At 35.9% G+C, this 19947-nt stretch overlaps 1 protein-coding gene across 4 annotated transcripts; it reads left to right on the top strand.

The window, feature by feature from the left end:
* Positions 1–55: 55 nt before the first annotated feature.
* ndufaf6 (NADH:ubiquinone oxidoreductase complex assembly factor 6) lies at positions 56–19689 on the top strand. Of its 4 annotated transcripts, none has more exons than XM_025007542.2 (10): positions 56–130; positions 422–736; positions 1248–1351; positions 1563–1685; positions 1789–1845; positions 2192–2294; positions 2891–3024; positions 8219–8320; positions 13921–13977; positions 16656–17794. In XM_025007542.2, exons 3-10 carry the CDS (start codon positions 1331–1333, stop codon positions 16782–16784), a joined length of 726 nt encoding a protein of 241 aa, XP_024863310.1. In that variant the 5' UTR covers positions 56–130; positions 422–736; positions 1248–1330; the 3' UTR covers positions 16785–17794. The 4 variants fall into 4 exon arrangements, 3 of the variants coding, with proteins under 3 accessions (XP_024863310.1, XP_017279150.2, XP_017279149.2); XR_005234244.1 differs by having other exon boundaries at positions 57–130; positions 1248–1347; positions 8219–12227; positions 16656–16719; XM_017423660.3 differs by having other exon boundaries at positions 57–130; positions 1248–1347.
* Positions 19690–19947: the final 258 nt, after the last annotated feature.

Here is a 19947-nt window from a genome sequence, read left to right as displayed (position 1 = left end):
ATTTTGAATTTGTTTAAAAACTAGAAGAAACAGTTTTTAAATAAGAGTTAAAGTTCGCTTTTTGTTCCGGATGGTCGGAGGAGGAAGCATTTAATGTAACACACGGCAAGAGCGTCTGCTGCGTTCGTAGGTAGGTTAAAAATTGGGATTTTTGGTTGTCTGGGTATAAATAAAGAATGCCCCATGTATTTTTTTATTTTTACATTTCGTATCACAATTTTATGACAGTCTCTCTAATTTATTTGAGATGGACGACAAGTTGTACTTACTTACTTTATCAAGTTGTATAGTGAATTGCAACTTTCGATATATAGTAGTGTTTTAGCTTATGCAACCCAAAATAAATGCACTGTTAGCCTCTGCCTCTTTATTTGCTCCGTTGAATTAGTATGACGTTTATTGACAGACTTTTGTTTTGCAGAAAAGCACAACACAAACGCTGGGGCAAGCCTAATTTATCACACTGTGGTCGCAACTGATGTGGTTTACTCACTCGTATTCTCATCTCCGAGGGACAGCGAATGCAGCACAAGTTGAAGGGGAACATGGCAGCTTGCGTCTGTGCAAAACATGGATTATCAAGCAGTAAAACCTCTCGGATTTACAGGCTTCACAGAAGTTTAGCACCAAGTAGTGTTTGTATCCAGAGAGCGGCTGAAATACAAAGTGTGAGAGCGTCTACAAATGCAACAGTAGCGTCTCAACATAGTGAAAAGTACTGTCTGGATTTGGTAAGGTAGGTTGGTCAGACTGGAACTAACACGTTTGAATGTTTACCTGGGAAAATGTGTTATTTTAAATAAAGATAGTAAAGCCCCACTTGTTGTACAACAATTTAAAATACATAACTCACAGTTTAGTCCATATTCTTAAAAGCTATATGTATAGCATATATGCCAGACTTCATTCAAATATCTTGCATAAAGGTTGACAACACAGCATTTTAAAAGTGTATTATAAGTATTTAAACATTTTCTTCTCACTGGAACATGTCTCTTTTTATTGATTCACTCCAATGAAACTATAAACTTTTATTTAAATTAAATTACAACTTTATTTCCACATGTTTAAACTGTTTTTAGACAGAAATGTACTAGATCTAACTTCACATGTTGCAGTTTATTAGCTCAGGCCAAATTAGGGTGTTGCTAAGAAGTTTTTAGAAAGTATACATGAAGTTTTTAAAATAAACAAATGATAAAAATGTCTCTATCTTGGGAAGAATGAGCTCCTCGTCTCCTCCTCAGGTCCAGAGACTATGAGGGCTTCTTGTCGTCTCTCCTCCTCCCGGTGGAAGCCCGGCGCTCCTCTCTGGCTCTGAGAGCGTTTAATGTGGAGCTGGCTCAGGCAGGTATTCCTACATCTGTTTGAGTGGGAAAATATCAAATATCTGCAGATACAGCTCTGTTGCTGTCACCCTCACTGCTGCTGCTGTTACTGCAGTCTTTGTTTTAACAATAAAAAAGGTTGGATAAACGCCAGAGTTTTTAAAAGTAGATATGCCATCATTGTCCCTTTTGCTTGTCTAACATTACACTTCCTATATTTGTTTTTTGGACAAGGTGAAGGACTCCGTTTCCCAGAAGAGCATTGGTTTGATGCGAATGCAGTTCTGGAAAACAGCCATAGAGGAAATCTACAGAGACGATCCTCCAAACCAACCAATCAGCACTGAACTGTGCAGGGTAAACGTCATTATGTAGAGTTTTAATTTAGGTCCTGATAGATTTAGGGGCAATTAACACGAATGTACAAAGTTTTCTCATTTTTATTATTTTTGTCCCGCAGGCAGTGAGGACACACAGCTTAACAAAGAGGTGGCTGCTAAGGATTGTTACAGAAAGAGTAAGAGACAAACTAAAAACATATTAAGATGATCTTTTTTTAAAATGGTGTTTTGTAATGTTAGGATGAATTCACACAATTAATTAAATGCATTATTTCTAAGCCTTGTTTTAGTCTTATTAGAAATGTTTTCTTTGCATTTCACAAACTACCTTTTACAGCCTGTGACAGTTGCATAAACAGGGATATAATAAAATAAACAATACTCTGAGTTGTTACAAGAAAAAAAACTTTCTCTATCAGGTTTTCATTTGATTATAATTAAAAGTCATTTTTGATTATTAAGTTGATATTTATATGTTTTAATATAAAAGCTGACACTCATCAAAGCTCTTTGTTTCACCAGGAAAAGGATCTGAATGACAGAGCCTACAGGAACATTCAGGAACTTGAAACATACTCAGAGAACACTCAGTCCTCTTTACTGTATCTGCTGCTTGAGTGTTTAGGTAAGACCAGGTGACACATTTAACATTAGAAACTGGAGATTTTACAAGCAAATCCCAAAGATAAGATTTGAGGCTCAAAGGGGCATCTTTCAAACCAGGAAGAGTTTTTTCCTGACCTGTGTTTTTCCTATCATTCCACCCATGTTGCTGCAACTTTCCTGAATGATTTCTGACATATTGAACACCAATAAGCATATCTAGAGCAATAGGAGGGTGCACAGGGTCTTGTTGAAGGACACTTTGGCATTCTGCAAGACTGAACTCTGCTCTCTGATTTACCACTGATCTACAGCTTATCCATAATTCACATACTGAGATTAGTGACCAAAATCGTGACTGAGTCCAAACAAAAACTGGCGCATCTTTATCATAAATATCTTTCATTTATTGAAACACCTGCTGACCCTTGTTGTTTCGAGATGAAATATGTTCTTTGTTTGTTTCCTTACACAACATCTTTGTAAATTAGATACAACATTTTAAAAACAGATTTTTTGTTTAAGAATTGTGCAGTTTTTTTTTTCCAACTCAAAATCTAACAAGCCTATCCAAAGAATGAGTTACAGCTTGTGATTATTAATTTTATGTGTTCACAGGTGTGAAAAATGTCCACGCAGATCACGCAGCGAGTCACATCGGTAAAGCTCAGGGAATCGTGACGTGTCTGAGAGCGATTCCTTACCACAGCAGCCGGCGGAAAGTTTACCTGCCCATGGACATCTGCATGCTGGTGAGTCAAACTCGGTTTAATGCAAAACTATTTAACTTTGTGACAGTTGAATGAAAACTGTTCAACTTTGTAGAAGACATTTGAGGTCAATCGTGGGCTGAATAAACTCAGCCTATTAGAGTCTGAATTGTCAACAGACAACATGTAAAAACATCATCAAATGAAAGAAATGTGAGTATCTCTACCAAGGTGTGTAACTGAAGGTTTTGTTTTGTTAGATCAGAAAATGTCCAATTAAAACAAAGCCTAAAACTCAAACAAAGGCGGGGTTTTGAAGTAATACAATTTATTCACTCTGACAAGTTTTCGTTTCTCACAGCGGGAGACGGGTAACGCTTTCCGTGCATGGGAAAATAAAATTATTCACTTTTTGTTCAAGCAAGAAACCTTTCACAGAAAAGAATCTGTAGAAAACTCATTTTTGATGGATAATACCTGCCTTCTTTTATCCTTAAATTAAGTAAAGTTATCCCACAGTGCTGCCAGCTGCCACAATAGTGGCAGCTCTGAAAAAAAGATCAAACTGACGCGATCTCTGCGCAGAACTTTTGTTTTTTGTCTCCTGAAAATAAAGTTTCCAAGAGTGAATCACTGCTGTGTCAAGCATGCAAGGTCTCCCTTCTCTTCCAGAGATGGTCCCTGTGACCCCAGGATTTATGAACAAATCCACTTCACATCTTCACATCACTTTGCTTCCTGAAGAGGGCGCTGGAGATGTACCGAAACACTCAGCGCTCATAAACATGGGATCTTTAGATCAGGTTCTCCACTCACAACTTCTTACACGTAACCCTTAAAGTAAAACAACATGAACTGTAATGTTTAGTAAAATAACAAAACCAGAATATTTTATCCAGAGTATTGAAGACAAACAACAAATGAAACACATTTTCCAGCAATACTTCACTGGTCAAGAATAACAGCAACTCACAGGGGAGACATACAAGCTGAGGAGGGAAATAAAAAAAGATTAGGAAAGAGAAGACATGCTTGTTTTAAAAAACAAATCATTAAAAAAAATCACAGCCTTACAAATTAAAACAAATAAATTCAGTTTAGAACTAAAGCTTCTCTTTTATTCCACCTTGGTTTCCTGATTCTTAATTTTGTATCAAATATAATTAAATTTGCACAAAACATATATTTATCATTTCTTTTTTCAAAGCAAAGGATAGAGCTGTCTCAGGAGCTCAGAGAGAAGATTGTAGATATCCTGGTTAAAGGTAAAGGCTACAAGACCAACTCCAAGCAGCTTTATGCTCCTGTCACCACAGCTGACAATATTATTTAAAAGTAAAACCTTCATGGGACTGTAGCCAGCCTCCCGGGACATGGCTGCAAGAGGAAATGCAACCCCAGGTTAATCGGATGGAAAGTGTGGCTGCTAGAAAAAGAGCCAATATAACCCTCAAAAACAATTCAAGCCAAATTCCAAGGTTAGAGAATGTCACTTTCTGATCACGTCATCCGTCACATTTTGAGTTATAAAAAAACTCCATGGGAAAAGACCCCAGAGGGTTCCACTAATGACAGAAAAGCACAAAAAGCCCAACTGGATTTCGCCAAAACTCATGCACTGATGAGACAAAAGTGGAGCTTTTTGGCTCCAGTCACATCAGTTTGGATTTCTTTTTTTTTTATGATTGTGGAAGGGTACCAATAAATGTATCCACATCAGTATCCTTGGTGTATGGTCATGTATAAACATCTGCCTAAAAATACAGGAAAAAGTTTACATATTTGATGCACCAAAAGAGTTTTGTTTAAGTGTGTGGGTCTGAAAGTGTTGGAATATTCTTCAGCCCTTTTCCAACACTGATTCATGATCTGTTGAATAGGAGTAGCTTGAGACAATTTGCTGCCTGGATTGTCCCATTCTTTCTCCTGTGCTGTGATGTGTGCTGCAGGTGTGAAATAAGGCACATCAAGGCTTCATGAAAACTTTGCACGCAGTCAGGGAGGGAATGGCGATAGACCATTTATTCTGTTTGGTCCCCGAGACAATACTGGAACTAAAAGCACAGCTTCCCTCAAAGAGGAGGGCGTAACAAGTCACAGAACAGACACGGTCTTTATCCTTTATTCATTTAAGATTTGCTTGAAAAGGTCAATCAGATAACACAAAACCTTCACTGCAGGACATAATTATTGTGCTGTAAATGCCAAATTACATACAAGATATGGCTGTTTTGTCTTAATTTTATCCAACTTTCATATCGTGTGAGATTTATAAAGATAATCACAGACATCTCATCTTTCAAAATAAGTAGAAATGACACTTCATTTACTTTCAATCCAGGTAGTTTTTTTTAGAAATATAGATAAGGTTTGATAGAACAGGAAAACCATGAAAGTTTAATGTTTGGCAAGCATTTTAGGTGGCTGAGAGAAAAGGCAGCAGTGTTTTCTAATAGTTTTCCTGGCACAAAAAAAAGATAGTTTGTTTCTTTTGTTGGTTGAAACATTGGGGTCTTTTCTTCTCCTGAAATACATTTCTTCTCTTCAACTGCCCATTATTACCTATGTCAATTTTTTCTATCATTTCACAGTGAGAGGGAGCTGAAAGCGAAGTCACCCTGCAGGCAAATTTACTAGATCTTAGAGGAACATGATGAATTGTTCTTGGTGAGGAAATTGCTTGTTATTTTGGTCTCATGTTGGACTGACGGATGAAGTCAGATCAGTTCACTGGAGAAGAGATTATGAAGGGTGTATGAGCCATAAAACCTAATTCTATATGATAAAATAGTTTGAATAAAAAATAATATTTATTGATTCGATCATCCTTCTAGATTTCAGTGTTTGCTTTAGTATGTCACAAATGATTTAAATGTAGGGATTTTTTATTGTCAGTTTCATAATTTATTTTCTTTAAAATGCAAATCTGCTAGAAATATATCCATTGGAGCTTAAATAAATGTGTATATGAGCTCTTACAAGGTGTCGTTTAACCAAAACCTGTTCAGCTTGAATATATGTCCCTAAGGTTTAAAATGAATTGTAGGAGAAGGAGTGTTGGCCTTGCTTGTTTTCCAATTTGTTTGGCTTTATACTTATAAAGATTGATGCTTTTGTCAATGTTTTGAATTCTATAATTAACCTGATTAGTATGTATTTCTGTTTTTCAATAAATGAAAACATTTAAATGAACAAAACTGCAGCTGACTTCTGATCCAAAGACGAACTGTTTTCTTCAGCGTCAGCCCATCGGTACAGAGTTTGACCAGCTTGTACCAAATCCTCCAATTACAAAACATGTATGAAGCCTCAGAAAAACCTGCTCTGTCATTGTCAATCTTTGTGATATATTTTGATGTAAGATTTGTTTTCACCTCTAATAAGTCATCTCTACAAAAGGCTTCTGTTAGGTTGGTGCCTTTCATGCACTGCCCCTCTGAGGCCCATTCGCAGGTTTTTGATGACATTAGCTCAGAGGACTGTGAGGCTCATGGTAAAACTTTCAGCTTTCATCTGCTGAGGAGTGTTTAGGATCACAAAATGATACCAGCACCACTGGCTGCATCATGAAACCAAAATGTGAGATTGATTTGTCCCCAGGCTGAACAGCAGGCGGGGGAGATTTTCCAGCCTTTTTCTCTCAAGATATCTTTGTTCACTGCTGCCAAAAGCTTTTTATTTAGTTTCCATTCAGATGTTCATTTTACAAACTGATGCTGGATTAGATGCTGTTGGCCACCTTTTCTTGAAGCTCTTATTTAGACAAATTGAGGTTTTTAATTTCTTTACTTGCACTGTAATACTTTTATGTCTTTACTGTTTTTGATGAGCAACTATTTTATAAACTGAAGAAAAGGCTATATGAAAACATTTCATTCTTATAATCCTTTTCTTCATCAAATCAGTGACTGTTTATAGTTAGGACAAGGTTTAGGAGTACTTTTTAAGCTTTGATTAAAAACAAACACATTTTAAAAATTTTCATTGCCTTGGCAAAGTCTAACAGTTTCTAATCTAAACAAAATCAGAGACCTTGATAAAGATGACTAGAGAGCTCCAGTTTCTTGCTGTTGTATTTTTAAAGCTAAAAAGGATTTTTTTTCTGTTTTAACTTAGAGATTTTATGAATCACTTCATTTTCTGTTGACATAAAGGTTCTCACTGAAATGTTATGAAGACTGGTGGGAAAATAAAAGAAATAAGATCTGCACAATTCTTTTTTCTCCTGTTGATGGTTAAAATGTCCTTTAATTAAAATTTTGTAAGCAAAATTTGTGAACAGTTGCTGACTATGACATATTTGCGTTTGTTAACCTGCAGAATCAGCGGAAGTGTCTACAGTAGTGACCTCTGTGGAAGAGCTATTTAGGATGGAGAAGTCAGACGATGTTGGTGTATTAGTATGTATTTATGCTCAGATTTGTTGAATAAAGATGCAGATAAAAGTGTTTTGTTTGCATTTAGTGCATATCTGCATATCAGAATTGCAAATCAATATATCTGGAAAACTACTCTTTGAAACTGCATCATTTGATAGAGCTCAAGATAACCTTTTTATGTTTGATTTTATAGTTTGCAAGGAGCACCTTTCATTGTTGTCAGTGTCAAAATCGTTTGCTCATGTCTTTAATAAACAATAGTGATTGACTTCTGTTAGTCTTTGCTTACAAATCTTTAAATGTAGAGATTCTGATTGGTTTAACTAGAAAAAAAAATTATTATGCCATGATAGCTCCTATTTTTAGATAATAAAAATAAACAGAAAATGACTTTTACAAGCTGTAGATATGCTGTGTGTATTTTGGAGCTCAGTGCAATTTTTTTAGATTGAACTTAAGTCCTGTTGAGAATATGTACTTTCACACAATTTACTGTTTACACAGTGGCACCAGAGAAGAGTTAAACTTGATAGTTTATAAAAGTGCATGAGTGTGACGATGATGCACATGAAAGATGTGGTTGATCTTGGTGACTTAGTTAAATGAAGTGTATGTAAATTCTGAGCTGGTTGTATATCAGTGCAGAGGAGCCACAGTCCATTCCTAACATATCAGGAACCGACTTTTTCTCCTTTCCTTTTCAACAAATTAAAGGGACGACTCAACCGCAGTGTGAAGTGGAGCTAAATTGGACCCAGCTGAACTGCAGCGACAGGCTTGCTTGTTAAACTGACTCATCATCTGTAGCCTCAAAATGAAAACCTCAACATGGGTTGTGTTTTTGTGTCTTTCTCCAGCACAGTGCTTCTCAGGAGGACTTTATCCGTGGAAGCCGGGAGCAGAATGTCCGGGATGTCGTGTACAACATCGCTAGTCAGACTCATGTACACCTGCAGCATGTATGTACTGCACTCGCACGGTAACAGTTAAAATGAGGCTGACCCTTGCTTTTACGGGATTACAAAACCACAGACTCCTTATGTACCACAACCAGGAAATTGCAAACATAATGAAATTTATTCACTTGATGCTTTTGTCTAAATCAAGGCACAGCGAGATAAATACGAGAATAACATTATCATCTTGTAGTTTCATGAAAGCATTTCTAAGTTAAAACTTGAGAAATGTAACAGATTAGGTACTTATGATAACAAAGTGGGTCTTCTGAAGTTAATCAGTTTTACCACAGAGGGAATGTAAAAGAGCTCAAGCATACTTTAAAATATTAATAGGCCTTTTATTGGGAGCTATTTTAAGTGTCCTCAAGAGGATGAGTGAAAAGGAAGATGACTTATTTTATTCTTAAACACTATTTGACCTAAGATCCAAGAGGCTGCTTCAGGTCTAAGTGACTGGTCATGACTCCCAGATATTTCATCTCTTGAGGGATCATTAGCCTGAAATTCGCTCCGTCTCCATCATGGAACCTGTCTGCCCTCAGGATCAGATAAATGAGAGCGCTAATGTTGATGAAACTACCAGCTGATCTGTTCATGTTCGTTTGTCATGGGAATCTAAAATCATAAACGCTGACCGGGTCACTCACTTACACGCTTAATGTTATTATGAGTGCTGGAGCACAGAACACTTGAATGCATGTTTTATTATAATTAGGTAAGTCCTGGGAAAATGAAACATCTGAGGAGCAAACATCTGCACAGTATATGGATCACAGTTAGATTGTGAATGCATCTGTTTTCATAAAGTCAGTCAACACAAAATAATTTAAAACATTCCAAATTTAGATTTATAATCAAAGGCCTTGTATTCCTAGAAGGGAAACATATTTCCTGCCGCCTTTTAGATTATAATCATCTTATTTTGAGAAACCACAGAGTTATAGCTGTTTTCATGGCAACATGTTAAACAAAGATGTTGTGGATCCTGTTCCACTCAAAATATGTGTTGAAGAAAAGTCTCAGCTAACATTTTCTTTTTATTTTAGGTCAGTGTTTGTAAATGTGACTGAGTTAAAGCTATTTTTGTGTTTTTTAAGGGCAGTTGGCTGCAGCTGCCATATTGAATTTAGTTAACTATTTAATTGCTACAACAGCAAAAACAAGAATTCAACATTTATTACTGAGAGAAGTTATAAAACATTTAGAGCATAGCAATTTAGGAAAAAATAAGTAGTTTATTTTTTTTCTTTATCTTCTACAGTGCAATGTTTTTCAGACTTTTGTCACTTTTTTCATTTCCAGTCTAAGGGAACCTGGTCAAATAAAAACTATTTATAAAATCAACACCTATTCAAACTTTGGCTCATTCATGAATAAGTTTAGACTAAGCTCTGGATGCATGATCTCAAATCACTGATTTCACTCGAGTGCGATGCCTTTGCAGCTAAAATTATGACCCCACTCATCGGTGAGGTGTGGTGAAAACTCACAGCCACAGCGGTTGTTTTTCAGACTCTTGAACACTTTTTAAGCCACTCAAACAGCAGGTACAAAAAGGTTTTCTATTTGTAAAATGCAAATGAGCACCACTGATGGTTAATGCTTTGGCATGCTGTGATTTACTGCCTGCACCTGCACCATTGTGAGTAATTGAAAGTGTCCTGCAAATGTCTTATGTGTTACCATTAACTCACTAATGCATCTCCTCAGAGTCTGCATCTAATTTGTTTGGAGATTTATTAGTCTCCACTTACATGCGTCATTGATTTTTGTCCTTATGAAGACTTTTTCATTAAGCAGCTATTCAAACTCTCATCAGTGTTTATGTTTTTGTTTACTCCCTGTTTATACCAGTTAGAGCTGTTGCCAAAAGCTAAATCAAATCCGATTACACTGAATAAAACAACAGTGGAATATAAATGAAGGTTTCATTGTCCAGCATACATTAGATGATTTTTCTCTCCTTGCCATGGATCAGTTAGAAGAGTGCTACTCTGTTAAACCTCAAGGTGAATGTCTCCTTTTACTCAGATCCTAATGAAATCTGGGACATTATTTGGTTAAAATACCGAAGGATTACAGAACCATAGCATCCCTTTTTAACGCTGTCTAGGTTAAAAGACAGCCAAAGCTTTAAAGTTCGATTTAAACTTTGGCATGCAAGAAAGCGGGTGATATGCATTCCTCCAAGCAATGCTCGTGTCGTTCCTCTGTGTTTGTTAGCTTGTAAAATGTTTCATTTGTTATTCTTCGCTTATAAAGTATTGAATAAATGTTGGTAGCAAATTATTATCTCATTTGTTAACACTAAATCATTTTTAAAGCTTAGTAAGTCCCATTCTGAATAAAATCTTACTGTAACTACACTGTTTATGGAACTGGGTTAAAATAATACATTTTATGGAGCACATGTTGAGTCATCAGATGTTTTGTCCGACTCATAAACCCTTTGGTTTCTAAAAGCTGTTAGTAAAGATAAAGACTTAAAGGATAATTTGTTAAAGAAAGCTTTTGTTTGAACAAGGATGCAATATTAAGCCAGAAATCACAGAATTATTTGGCCTTTTTTTTTGTTTGCTCTAAAGTGCATGGAGCTCATTAGCTTCCTGCAGTTAGCCGTATGGCAGGGTTGGTGATGTCTTTCTATGCAGGAGAACGCTTCTGAGTCAGACATGCTGCTGCTGCACAGAAACTACAAGCTGAAAGGAAATACTAACAAGTGTAGTTGTTAAAAAATATAACTGGAACTTCTTGTTTTTTTTTCAACCAGTTTCATTAATATTGTGATCACTTTAACATTTTTGTTGGGAGAGTCATACGAGAAAATCCATTTAGTGTTTAATCTACAAGTTTACGTCCAGTCAGCTGGAAACCTGCTGATGATTAGTTGTTAATAGTAACAGAAAAAAAACAACAAAGCTGTTTATATTTCCCACCTCCAGGGTGCAACAAATGAAGCGTGATTTAAAACTAGGTGGAGTTTAAAGTTGAGAGGATGGATTATTCTGCTTTAAGTTTGTACTTTATTGTAACAATAAGGTACAAAAGCAGATGGATTACTAAATAAATCCTCAGGTGGCCCAGTGGCTTCTTGTACAGAGACTTTATTTTCCGGTGCTCATGTCGACGTTTCTCCCTCTTAAACACTGAACCCTTGCAGCGCCTCCCCTGAAGTGTTAAACCACTCTATTTTCCAGGATTTTCAGGAGCAGCTCGGCAAACATAAAAGACCCCAAAAGGTTTATTCTTCTTTCAAACTCCCCAAATCCCAAATCCAATTGTGAATGTGTAAGAACAGATTCGATCTGCAAAACAACCAAACCTGCAACTGATAGGCGCCTCTACTTCAGACCGCAGACGGCTTCTGTTATTATCCTGTTTACTGTTTAAGATGACTGTGTTGATTTTGATTGGTATACCATATTCAGTGTGTACATGCCACACAACATTATTAAAATTTAACACGTTATTGACATCTAGAAGAGAGAAATTATTCAAACCTGTCAGAATAATCCAGACCACCAACCACTACAGTATCAGAGGGTACTTTTTCATCAATTCATTTCAATAAAGATAAAAGTGAGAGAAACATTTACTTAACAACTGTATTCATCAAAGTACACATCAAAGTATACAAGCATGACAATACTAAAAGAAAAAGCATTGCTAATTAATTAGCTAATTTGCTTCATTTGAAGAGAGCTGGAAAAGTGGAAGCCTGATCCTTGTTATCCATCTGCTGCGGATGATAAGATTCTTTTTCCTGTATTTGAATATTTATTCTCTACTGGAGACTTTTTGACTCATCACAACAAGAAAAGCACACACGCTCTCGACGGCTCTCCAGTTTATTGACCTGAATCCAGAATCCTGTTGACGCCATCTTGAGACCACTTAGTGAAACAAGGTAAATCATCTCCGAGTTTTCCTTCTGCTGGGACAAATCTCCCTCTCATAGTTAATGGAGAAAACCTGTTCTGCTTAAAGTCCGTTTGCACTTTTGATGAAACCACTCATCTCTGAGCATTTAGGCTCTTTATGTAAACAAGATCATTTATTGACCTTTTATATTTTTTCTCTTTTACTACAGTGCTGTGCAACACTTTTAAGCCTTCTGTTGTTCCTTTTTAGCTCCAGAAAAAATAAAAACAGTTAAAGCTATTTATTTAAATATGCAAATAAAAAGAAAATACAGTGGATTTGGTATGATTGCCTTTATCTTTTAGCATGACTTTCATGTTATTGACTTGAGTAGTCTATTGGAGTATTTCTTCCTTGAATACTGTGTTTATTATCATACCACAGTACTTCAGTCATGTTGATAACTGCCTTCTGTAAAAACTAATTCATGACTGATTGTTTCCATTTGTGCACTTTTCATTTGCTATTAATACATAAACTTTGCAAATAGGATAGTTGACCATTGCTGAGAAATAAAAGTTGTCCCTTTTAGACCCTTTCTGAGTAGTACTACAGGTCAGAATATCATCTAACTGAACTTTTATTTGTTTATATCTTCATCTGTGTGGACACCTTCCACAGCGTTGCTTCGTACATGTTGACAATTTGAACAGTAAATTTTGAATATGATCTGTTTCTGCTTTTTAGCCCAGTTTCTGTGTAATTTGCCATATTTAAATCTTTTCTCTATGTTTTTCTGTGTCTGTTGAGAGTATTTGTGATGAAGCTTTGGTCAACTAAAAAAGTATAATTAAAGGAGCCAGATTCAAGAGTTTTTTTTCTTTTTCAGGACATAGCTTTCAGATATTGTTCATCTACTCTAGATATTTTTATATACTTTTTTTATCCTCCACATGTTTATTGTTCTCATTTTTAGGTCACTCTGCCACCATGCCAAGGTGTGCCACGGTTTAAGCTTATAGCTTTCTGAGTATCACTTTGCTGAAGCAAAACTACTATTTATTGTCTCTCAAACTGTTTTGTCTTTGGCATTTTTTTTTGGTTCAACTGAAGAAATCAAAACAAATTATGTGTTTTTGCTACAAACTGCAGGAGAGTACCTAAAGTGCCAAGAGAGCCAATTCAGAATTAGATGTTTGCTAAATTGTCAGTTACGTATTGACAAAACACTGGTTTATCTGTTCTGTTTCTATTTTTATTTATATTTGAGTGACTCATAGGTCACAGTTACGAGGTTTAACAGAAAAAAGGAAGGTAAAAGGCCTTAAAGTGTTTTGCCATGTTGGTCTCAGAAAATACCCAATTATCAATCTTTAAAACTATTTTTTTAGATTGAATTTAATTTTGTTTCAAACGTTTCTTTTGTTGCCAATCAAATTTAAGAATTTTAAATCAATTTTTAGTCACACACGGTGTTAGTTATACAGTGTCCCACTCCATTAAAAACAGAATTGTGATTTATGTTTATTTTTAATAAAAAACTGAAAATACGTCCTTGTCAAAAACATTACAGTAAGAGTTTAACCAGACTAGATGCAGAAAACACCCGAAATCAAACTCAAAAGTTTGTTGTTGGTCCTTTTTAAAAATATATTGTGAAAGAAGGATTATTCATGGTTCTCTTTTTTTGTTTGTTTGTTTGTTTTTAATTTGGGGTTTATTTTTCTCTCTCCTTTTAGGCGCGATCATTTAACCACAACGTTCCAGCTGCTGCCACGCCGGCCTTCCTTCAGACAGTAAGAGTAATATTTTATTATTTTAAAGGATAAAACATGACATTTATCTATGCATCATTTCACTGTTGTTTTCAGAACGAAAACACCCAAAAATCTAATGTCGTACAATGACTAAAACTTTAATTTGGGCTCTCATAAAAAAGCATTAATAAAATAAAAATTTTGAGCTTGAAACGTTAACTTACTCACATCGAGTTCTCCTTTTGTTTATACTATATGCAGCTTGAATAATAATAAAAGAAACTTTTCTGGTTAGGATACTTTCAAAGCTTCATTTTTACTTGAAGACATTTTTTATCAGCTCTAAGATCACAGCTGGCATCCCAGTGTGTGCCTGTCTACATGTGTGATCAGATCTCAGTTACTCCCTCCACATGCAGATAAACACACAGTTGTGGCACGATCTGTCACCTGAACAACAAACGGGACATCAACAGATGTTCCTGTAATATTATAAATACCTCAACTGATCTAATCTTTGTTAATTTGACATAAAAATCATCTAAGTTTAAATTGGAGCGTTTAAAAGCAGAACTCTTTATCAACTTTGAAGATGAAAGTTGAATTATTGGGTTTTTCTGTCAATCCAGCAGCAGTCAAAGCTTAATTACAGTGTCAGAAATCTTTTTCAATGTAACACTTCAGAAATGTGAAAGCTTTCTTGAGTCTAATTTTGCTGTCTGAAATATCACCAGAAACAGAAATAATGTTAAAAGCAGAAATATCTGCTTTTATTACCATACGTTTTGGGCAAGTGTCATTTAAAAATCTCGCTCACAGAACTGATACGACACATCCGGATATTTAGGGCTGCATTTCGTCACTGCAGAAATTAGGAGAAAGCCAATCAAGATTGATCTTTAATCAAACGTAGGTTCATTATAATCAGTTATTTAAATAGAATGTGACGAAGAACATGTCTCTGCACAAACACAGAGGTTGGTTTCTGCTGCAAGACGAACACTTCTTTAGAATTTATATCCACGATGCCACACTGACCTGCTGCAACTACGATAGAGACCCAAGAAGCGCCGTAGCCCTCCTGCAGTCAGTGCACCAATAAAAGACTCTCTCCCATGAATGGAGTATTAAAATGATTTTCACGCTGCAGTGGACCGTGCAGGCTTTGTGCACGTGTGTGTGTGTGATGTTGGTCCACATGGGAAAGCAGATACAACTTGAATGCTGGAAACGTTGTTCAGATGAATCGCAGGTTTGGATAAAAGACAGAGCGATCCCAGTGAAGCTTGAGGGACATGAGTCACACCGACTCGCCTCTGCGCCGCTTTCATTCTAACACTAAAGGCTTATTTACACCTTCCTGAATGGTAATACCATTAGAGCGGTTGATACATATCAAAGCTTTCAGGAAAATTCACAATCAGTGTGAAGTTCTGTATGACCTTTTTGATGATATATCGCCTTTAACTGTCATCTCACCAAGTTTTCTAATTGTACAGAATAAAACAGCAGCGTCTGCTGCAGGGAGGATTATTTGGCAACAAAACTTCACTTTCCCTAAGCAGTGTAGGTGGAATTTTGATCTTTGTGCCCAAATGGAAAAGCCTCCAGACATCCAGTATAGCGTTTGAAAATCACATTTGTTCTGATTTGCCAGCAATTTTTTTTCACTGAGATATGGGGATGGAAAAACAGGCATCTAATCAGAGGGCTTTGCAGGCAGCGTAAAGAATGTCATCACCATGTTTCTTTTTCTGCGTGCTCACTGTTCAGCTAAATGAAATGAGAACAGAGAATAATGTGGGTTAGACAGCTGCAGCGAGTCGTCTTACAGATATAACCACAGGCCAACACACTGCTGGATTACCAGTAACAAAATTTTCCAGTTTAAAAACAAAATGTTTTGTTTGTTTGTTTATTTCGAGGCAGGTTGTTGACTGTCACTTTACAGCCACAGAACTTAAGGAGTCTAAATCTTGTTTGAATATTGAATTTCATGAGGCAGCTACAGACACCATCTAAAAAATCTTAATTTAGCTCATTTACTTGTGGCAACATGAAAATACTCTCCTGTAAGTTTTATTTTAATTAAAGTTCTGTTCTTGCAGCATTTTTTCTGTTCCAAACTGTGGCTAAAAACATAAAAGATCTTTAAATTCTCTGCCTCCGGACAAATATTACATGAACTGTTGCTCGAAACCACTGCTTCGATTTTTGCACAATATGTATAGGAAAATATATCAGTCATAAAAAAATATTTTTTAGCTAGAAATTGAGATCTTGGGATTTTGTTTTCACTCTGATTATTTTTTACCTTAATCTTCCCTTTTATAATGTTTACTTCTTTGGTTTCTGGTAGAAAAAAATCTCCAGAAAATAATGTTTTCATCACCATGTTTCACTTTAGGGATGGCATTATTAAATAATGCATAATTTCTGATTTTCTCTTGTCATCCATACTTGCAATTGCTTTGAAAATGTGCTTAGAAGTATATATATATATACTTATATATATATATATATATATATATATATATATATATATATATATATATATATATATATATATATATAAGGTAGGATTAAATCTCATCATGTCTGAAACTGAAGAACTGTCTTCTTCTACAATAAATAAAAACAGCCCAGGATGAACTCCCCGTAGTGTAACCCGATGCAAATGAAAACAGCCTCTCCATCTGTTTTGTTGTGTGTTGCAGGTGGTGTTAGAAGACTATCTGCAGAGAATCAGGAAAGCTGATTTTGATGTTTTCCATAAGAGCATGCAGAACAGGAACCCACTGCTCCCCTTTCAGCTGTACCTGCGGTCCTGGAAGAAGACTTACTGAATTCAGTTACCTTCCCCGTCGTTTCATTACGGTGTGATGACCGAGCCTCCATGACCTGAAAAACCAGAGGCGAGAGTCTTTACCTCTTTGGGTTCTGCTGACAGAATCAGGTCTATAAATATATTCAAGTTCAACGTTTCAGTGAAAACCACAATTTTATTTACTGTCGTTTTCTAAGCCTTTGGATTTCACACCTGATTTAGTTTAAATTTCCATTAAAAGATTTTCATGTGTTAAGGAGCAAAACTGTACAAATCTTGTCTTGTGTGGTTATAAAACTTATTTTTATTTGGAACCTGGGTCTTTTTTTTTAATCCTTTGCAACTTTACTCCTGACAGAGATGTTAAACTTGATTTACAGATTAGGAATGATTGTGTTAGTTGTAAAACATTCAGTAAATGTAGCGTGGGGTACAGAAACCATGATTATTGAAGTCAGGCTGATACTAAAGTCTCCAAAGAGCTCTTACAGTAAATGTTGTATTAAATGTTCCAAAGTGTCAATTTTATGCCAACTAAGTTCTCTGTTCAGCTTTTTATTGTGTTAAGTTCACAATTTATTTTCTTTTACTTGAGATTTACCTGATATTCTCCCCTTTCTGTTTTGCATGGTGAATTGCCTGACCTAAATGAAAAAATGATTCCTGAATACATAAAAGATTAGTTTCCATTTTTCAGTATTTTTTTTTTTCCAGTTTTTCTTTTTGTAAAATTTACATTGGATTTGAGTAAAAACCCTGTGAATGTTTTGTTCAAAACCAGTTTAATGAGCTTCTTATAACACAAATCAACCTCTTGCCCTTTTGCATTTATTACAGTGACAATGTCAGAGCTATTACAGTTCATGCCATTAATTTAACTTTTATTTTTTCCAACTGTTGTATACCTAGTTGTTGTCCAGAAGATGAGGAGGAGAAACAATAAATGAAGTACTGCTCTTCAAAAGGTTTTCTAAAACTTCAGGTCTTAATGAGTTTCACAAACTGAATAAACTGTCCATACTCACTGTCTTAATGCTCGTCACTGAAAAACAACTAAAACGAAAGCTACGCTGCAACAAACTCTTAAGTTTGACAGTTTTGGTGATTAAAGGATTGGGGGAAAAAATGGATCAACATGTAAAGCTCTTTGGGAACTCTTACAGAAAAACCACACGAACATCACGTGAAACGGTGGGATTTTCAGATGTCACTTGTGAAACACGTGTTTTGTCTTGGTTATTAGTGATTATGTGTCACATGTGAAACACATTTTGTCTTGGTTATTAGTGATTATGTGTCACATGTGAAACATGATTTCTAATTTCACACAGGAAACGTGCAAAATGTGTCTTAATGTGTCACATGTAGAAATCATGTTATTTTGAGTTTTATCACATATGAAATGTGTGGTTTTTCCATAAGGGAAAAACTGCTGTCGTGGTTGTCATGGTAACATGAGGGTTTTAGTCATTACTGAATTCTGCTTTTTTTTCTGCTGACAAACCTTTGTTACAGCTTATTAGGTTTCATCAAAGTTTATTCTGATTGTAAATTCTACAAATTGTAGGATTTTTTAATTTATTTTTGTTAGTTTACATTCCAAAGTATTCTCTGTTTTCTTTCCTCTTCTGCACACAGATCCTTTGAGGCTGCAGAGGACAAAATGACCGAGAGCTTTGATTAAAAATGTAGTCATGCTGGAAAGAAGGACATTCAGTAAGAAGAACAAAACCTGGAAATAATAAAATGATATAGGTGCAGGCTTCACACAGTATCAAATCAACAAAACATTTCATATTTGAACACATTCAATACATTATGCACCTTCGATGAGCCGTCTGCAGAAATGCACCAGTACAGTCAGACCGGTCTCCCTGTGGACGTTACAGTCAGTGAATCAACATTTGTCTCAACTAAGACACATGGTGTGTTCACAAACTTATATAAACCTAACAGAGTTCTGTTCAGATGTTATGTTGTTTTGAGTTATCTGATTGTAATTGGTCATCTCTGATTGAGTGAATTTACACGTTGCAGTTAATCCAGACCCCAAAACGTCCCTGTGACTGGATGTCATTTTCCTGTTCTGTATGCAGATAAACATGCAGCCACGTCACACTGGGCTGTCATAACAGTGTGACCGAGCAGACCTGCTCGTGCTTCTGTAAAAGTCACAACACAAATCAGAACTATGTTATTATTTTAACTTGGTTCAGAGCCATCTCTTAAGGTTAATGACCTAATTCTGTGTCAGAGCAAAGACTGATGATTTTAACCTATAGACAGAGTTTTTATTTAGGTGATTATAATGCTGCTCAGACTGTTCTCATCTGATTGACACAACCATTAAAGCTTACAGTGACCACAGTGGGTCTGAAAACAATCAGAATAAACTTTAAACCAAAGATAAATCCACCCAGTGCCCTGCAATTCATTTTGATTAATAAAATCCGGATAATATGGACATATATACTGAGAAGGGTTTTGATAAATAGTTCGTTAGAACTTTTAGCTGAAAAAACTATAAACAAAATCAAAACAGCTGTCTCTTCTGTAAACTGCCCTTCACTCTGCTGCTTGCATGGGGTCATAGAAGTTCAGGAGGTCCTACAGCTTGGCTCAGGACGGATTGTGTTCAGACTAAAGAATAGTATGTGGATAAAAGGGGTACAGCCCTATAAAGGTCATCTGAGGGAAAAATTAGTGCACATTGATGCAGTTCAGACTTGTCTTTGATGCTATCTGAATGCAGTTTAAGCTAAGTTGTTTTAACGACGGGTCTGATCAACCTCTTAGAATCACACTGATAGGGGAAAATATGGGGGATAATGTTACCATGACTGTAGCCTGAAATATGTTCATTCATTTTTAAAATGCCTTCAAATTCTTTGTAAAACATATTAAAGCCCTTATTTATTAGACTATCTCCTCTGTGAAACCTCTTCTTCTTTTATCCGCTTTGCTTGCAGATTTCCATATACTGTGATGTTTTTTGTTCCACTTTTATGTGTCAGCTGGGCTTGCTTTTCAAAAATATATTTTATATTTTTATCTTCTAAAGAACAAATCACTTGGCCTTAGAAATATTAGGTACACCTTTTCCATCCTGGAGCTCCCTGTACGACAAACCGTTTCCCTGCGAACACAAAACCAAATGTTATTAAAGGGTGCAGATTAGGAGT

Source organism: Kryptolebias marmoratus, linkage group LG16 (assembly GCF_001649575.2).
Source record: "Kryptolebias marmoratus isolate JLee-2015 linkage group LG16, ASM164957v2, whole genome shotgun sequence".
In the NCBI taxonomy this organism is placed as follows: Eukaryota; Metazoa; Chordata; class Actinopteri; order Cyprinodontiformes; family Rivulidae; genus Kryptolebias; species Kryptolebias marmoratus.
This window is presented reverse-complemented; position numbering and strand designations above follow the sequence as displayed.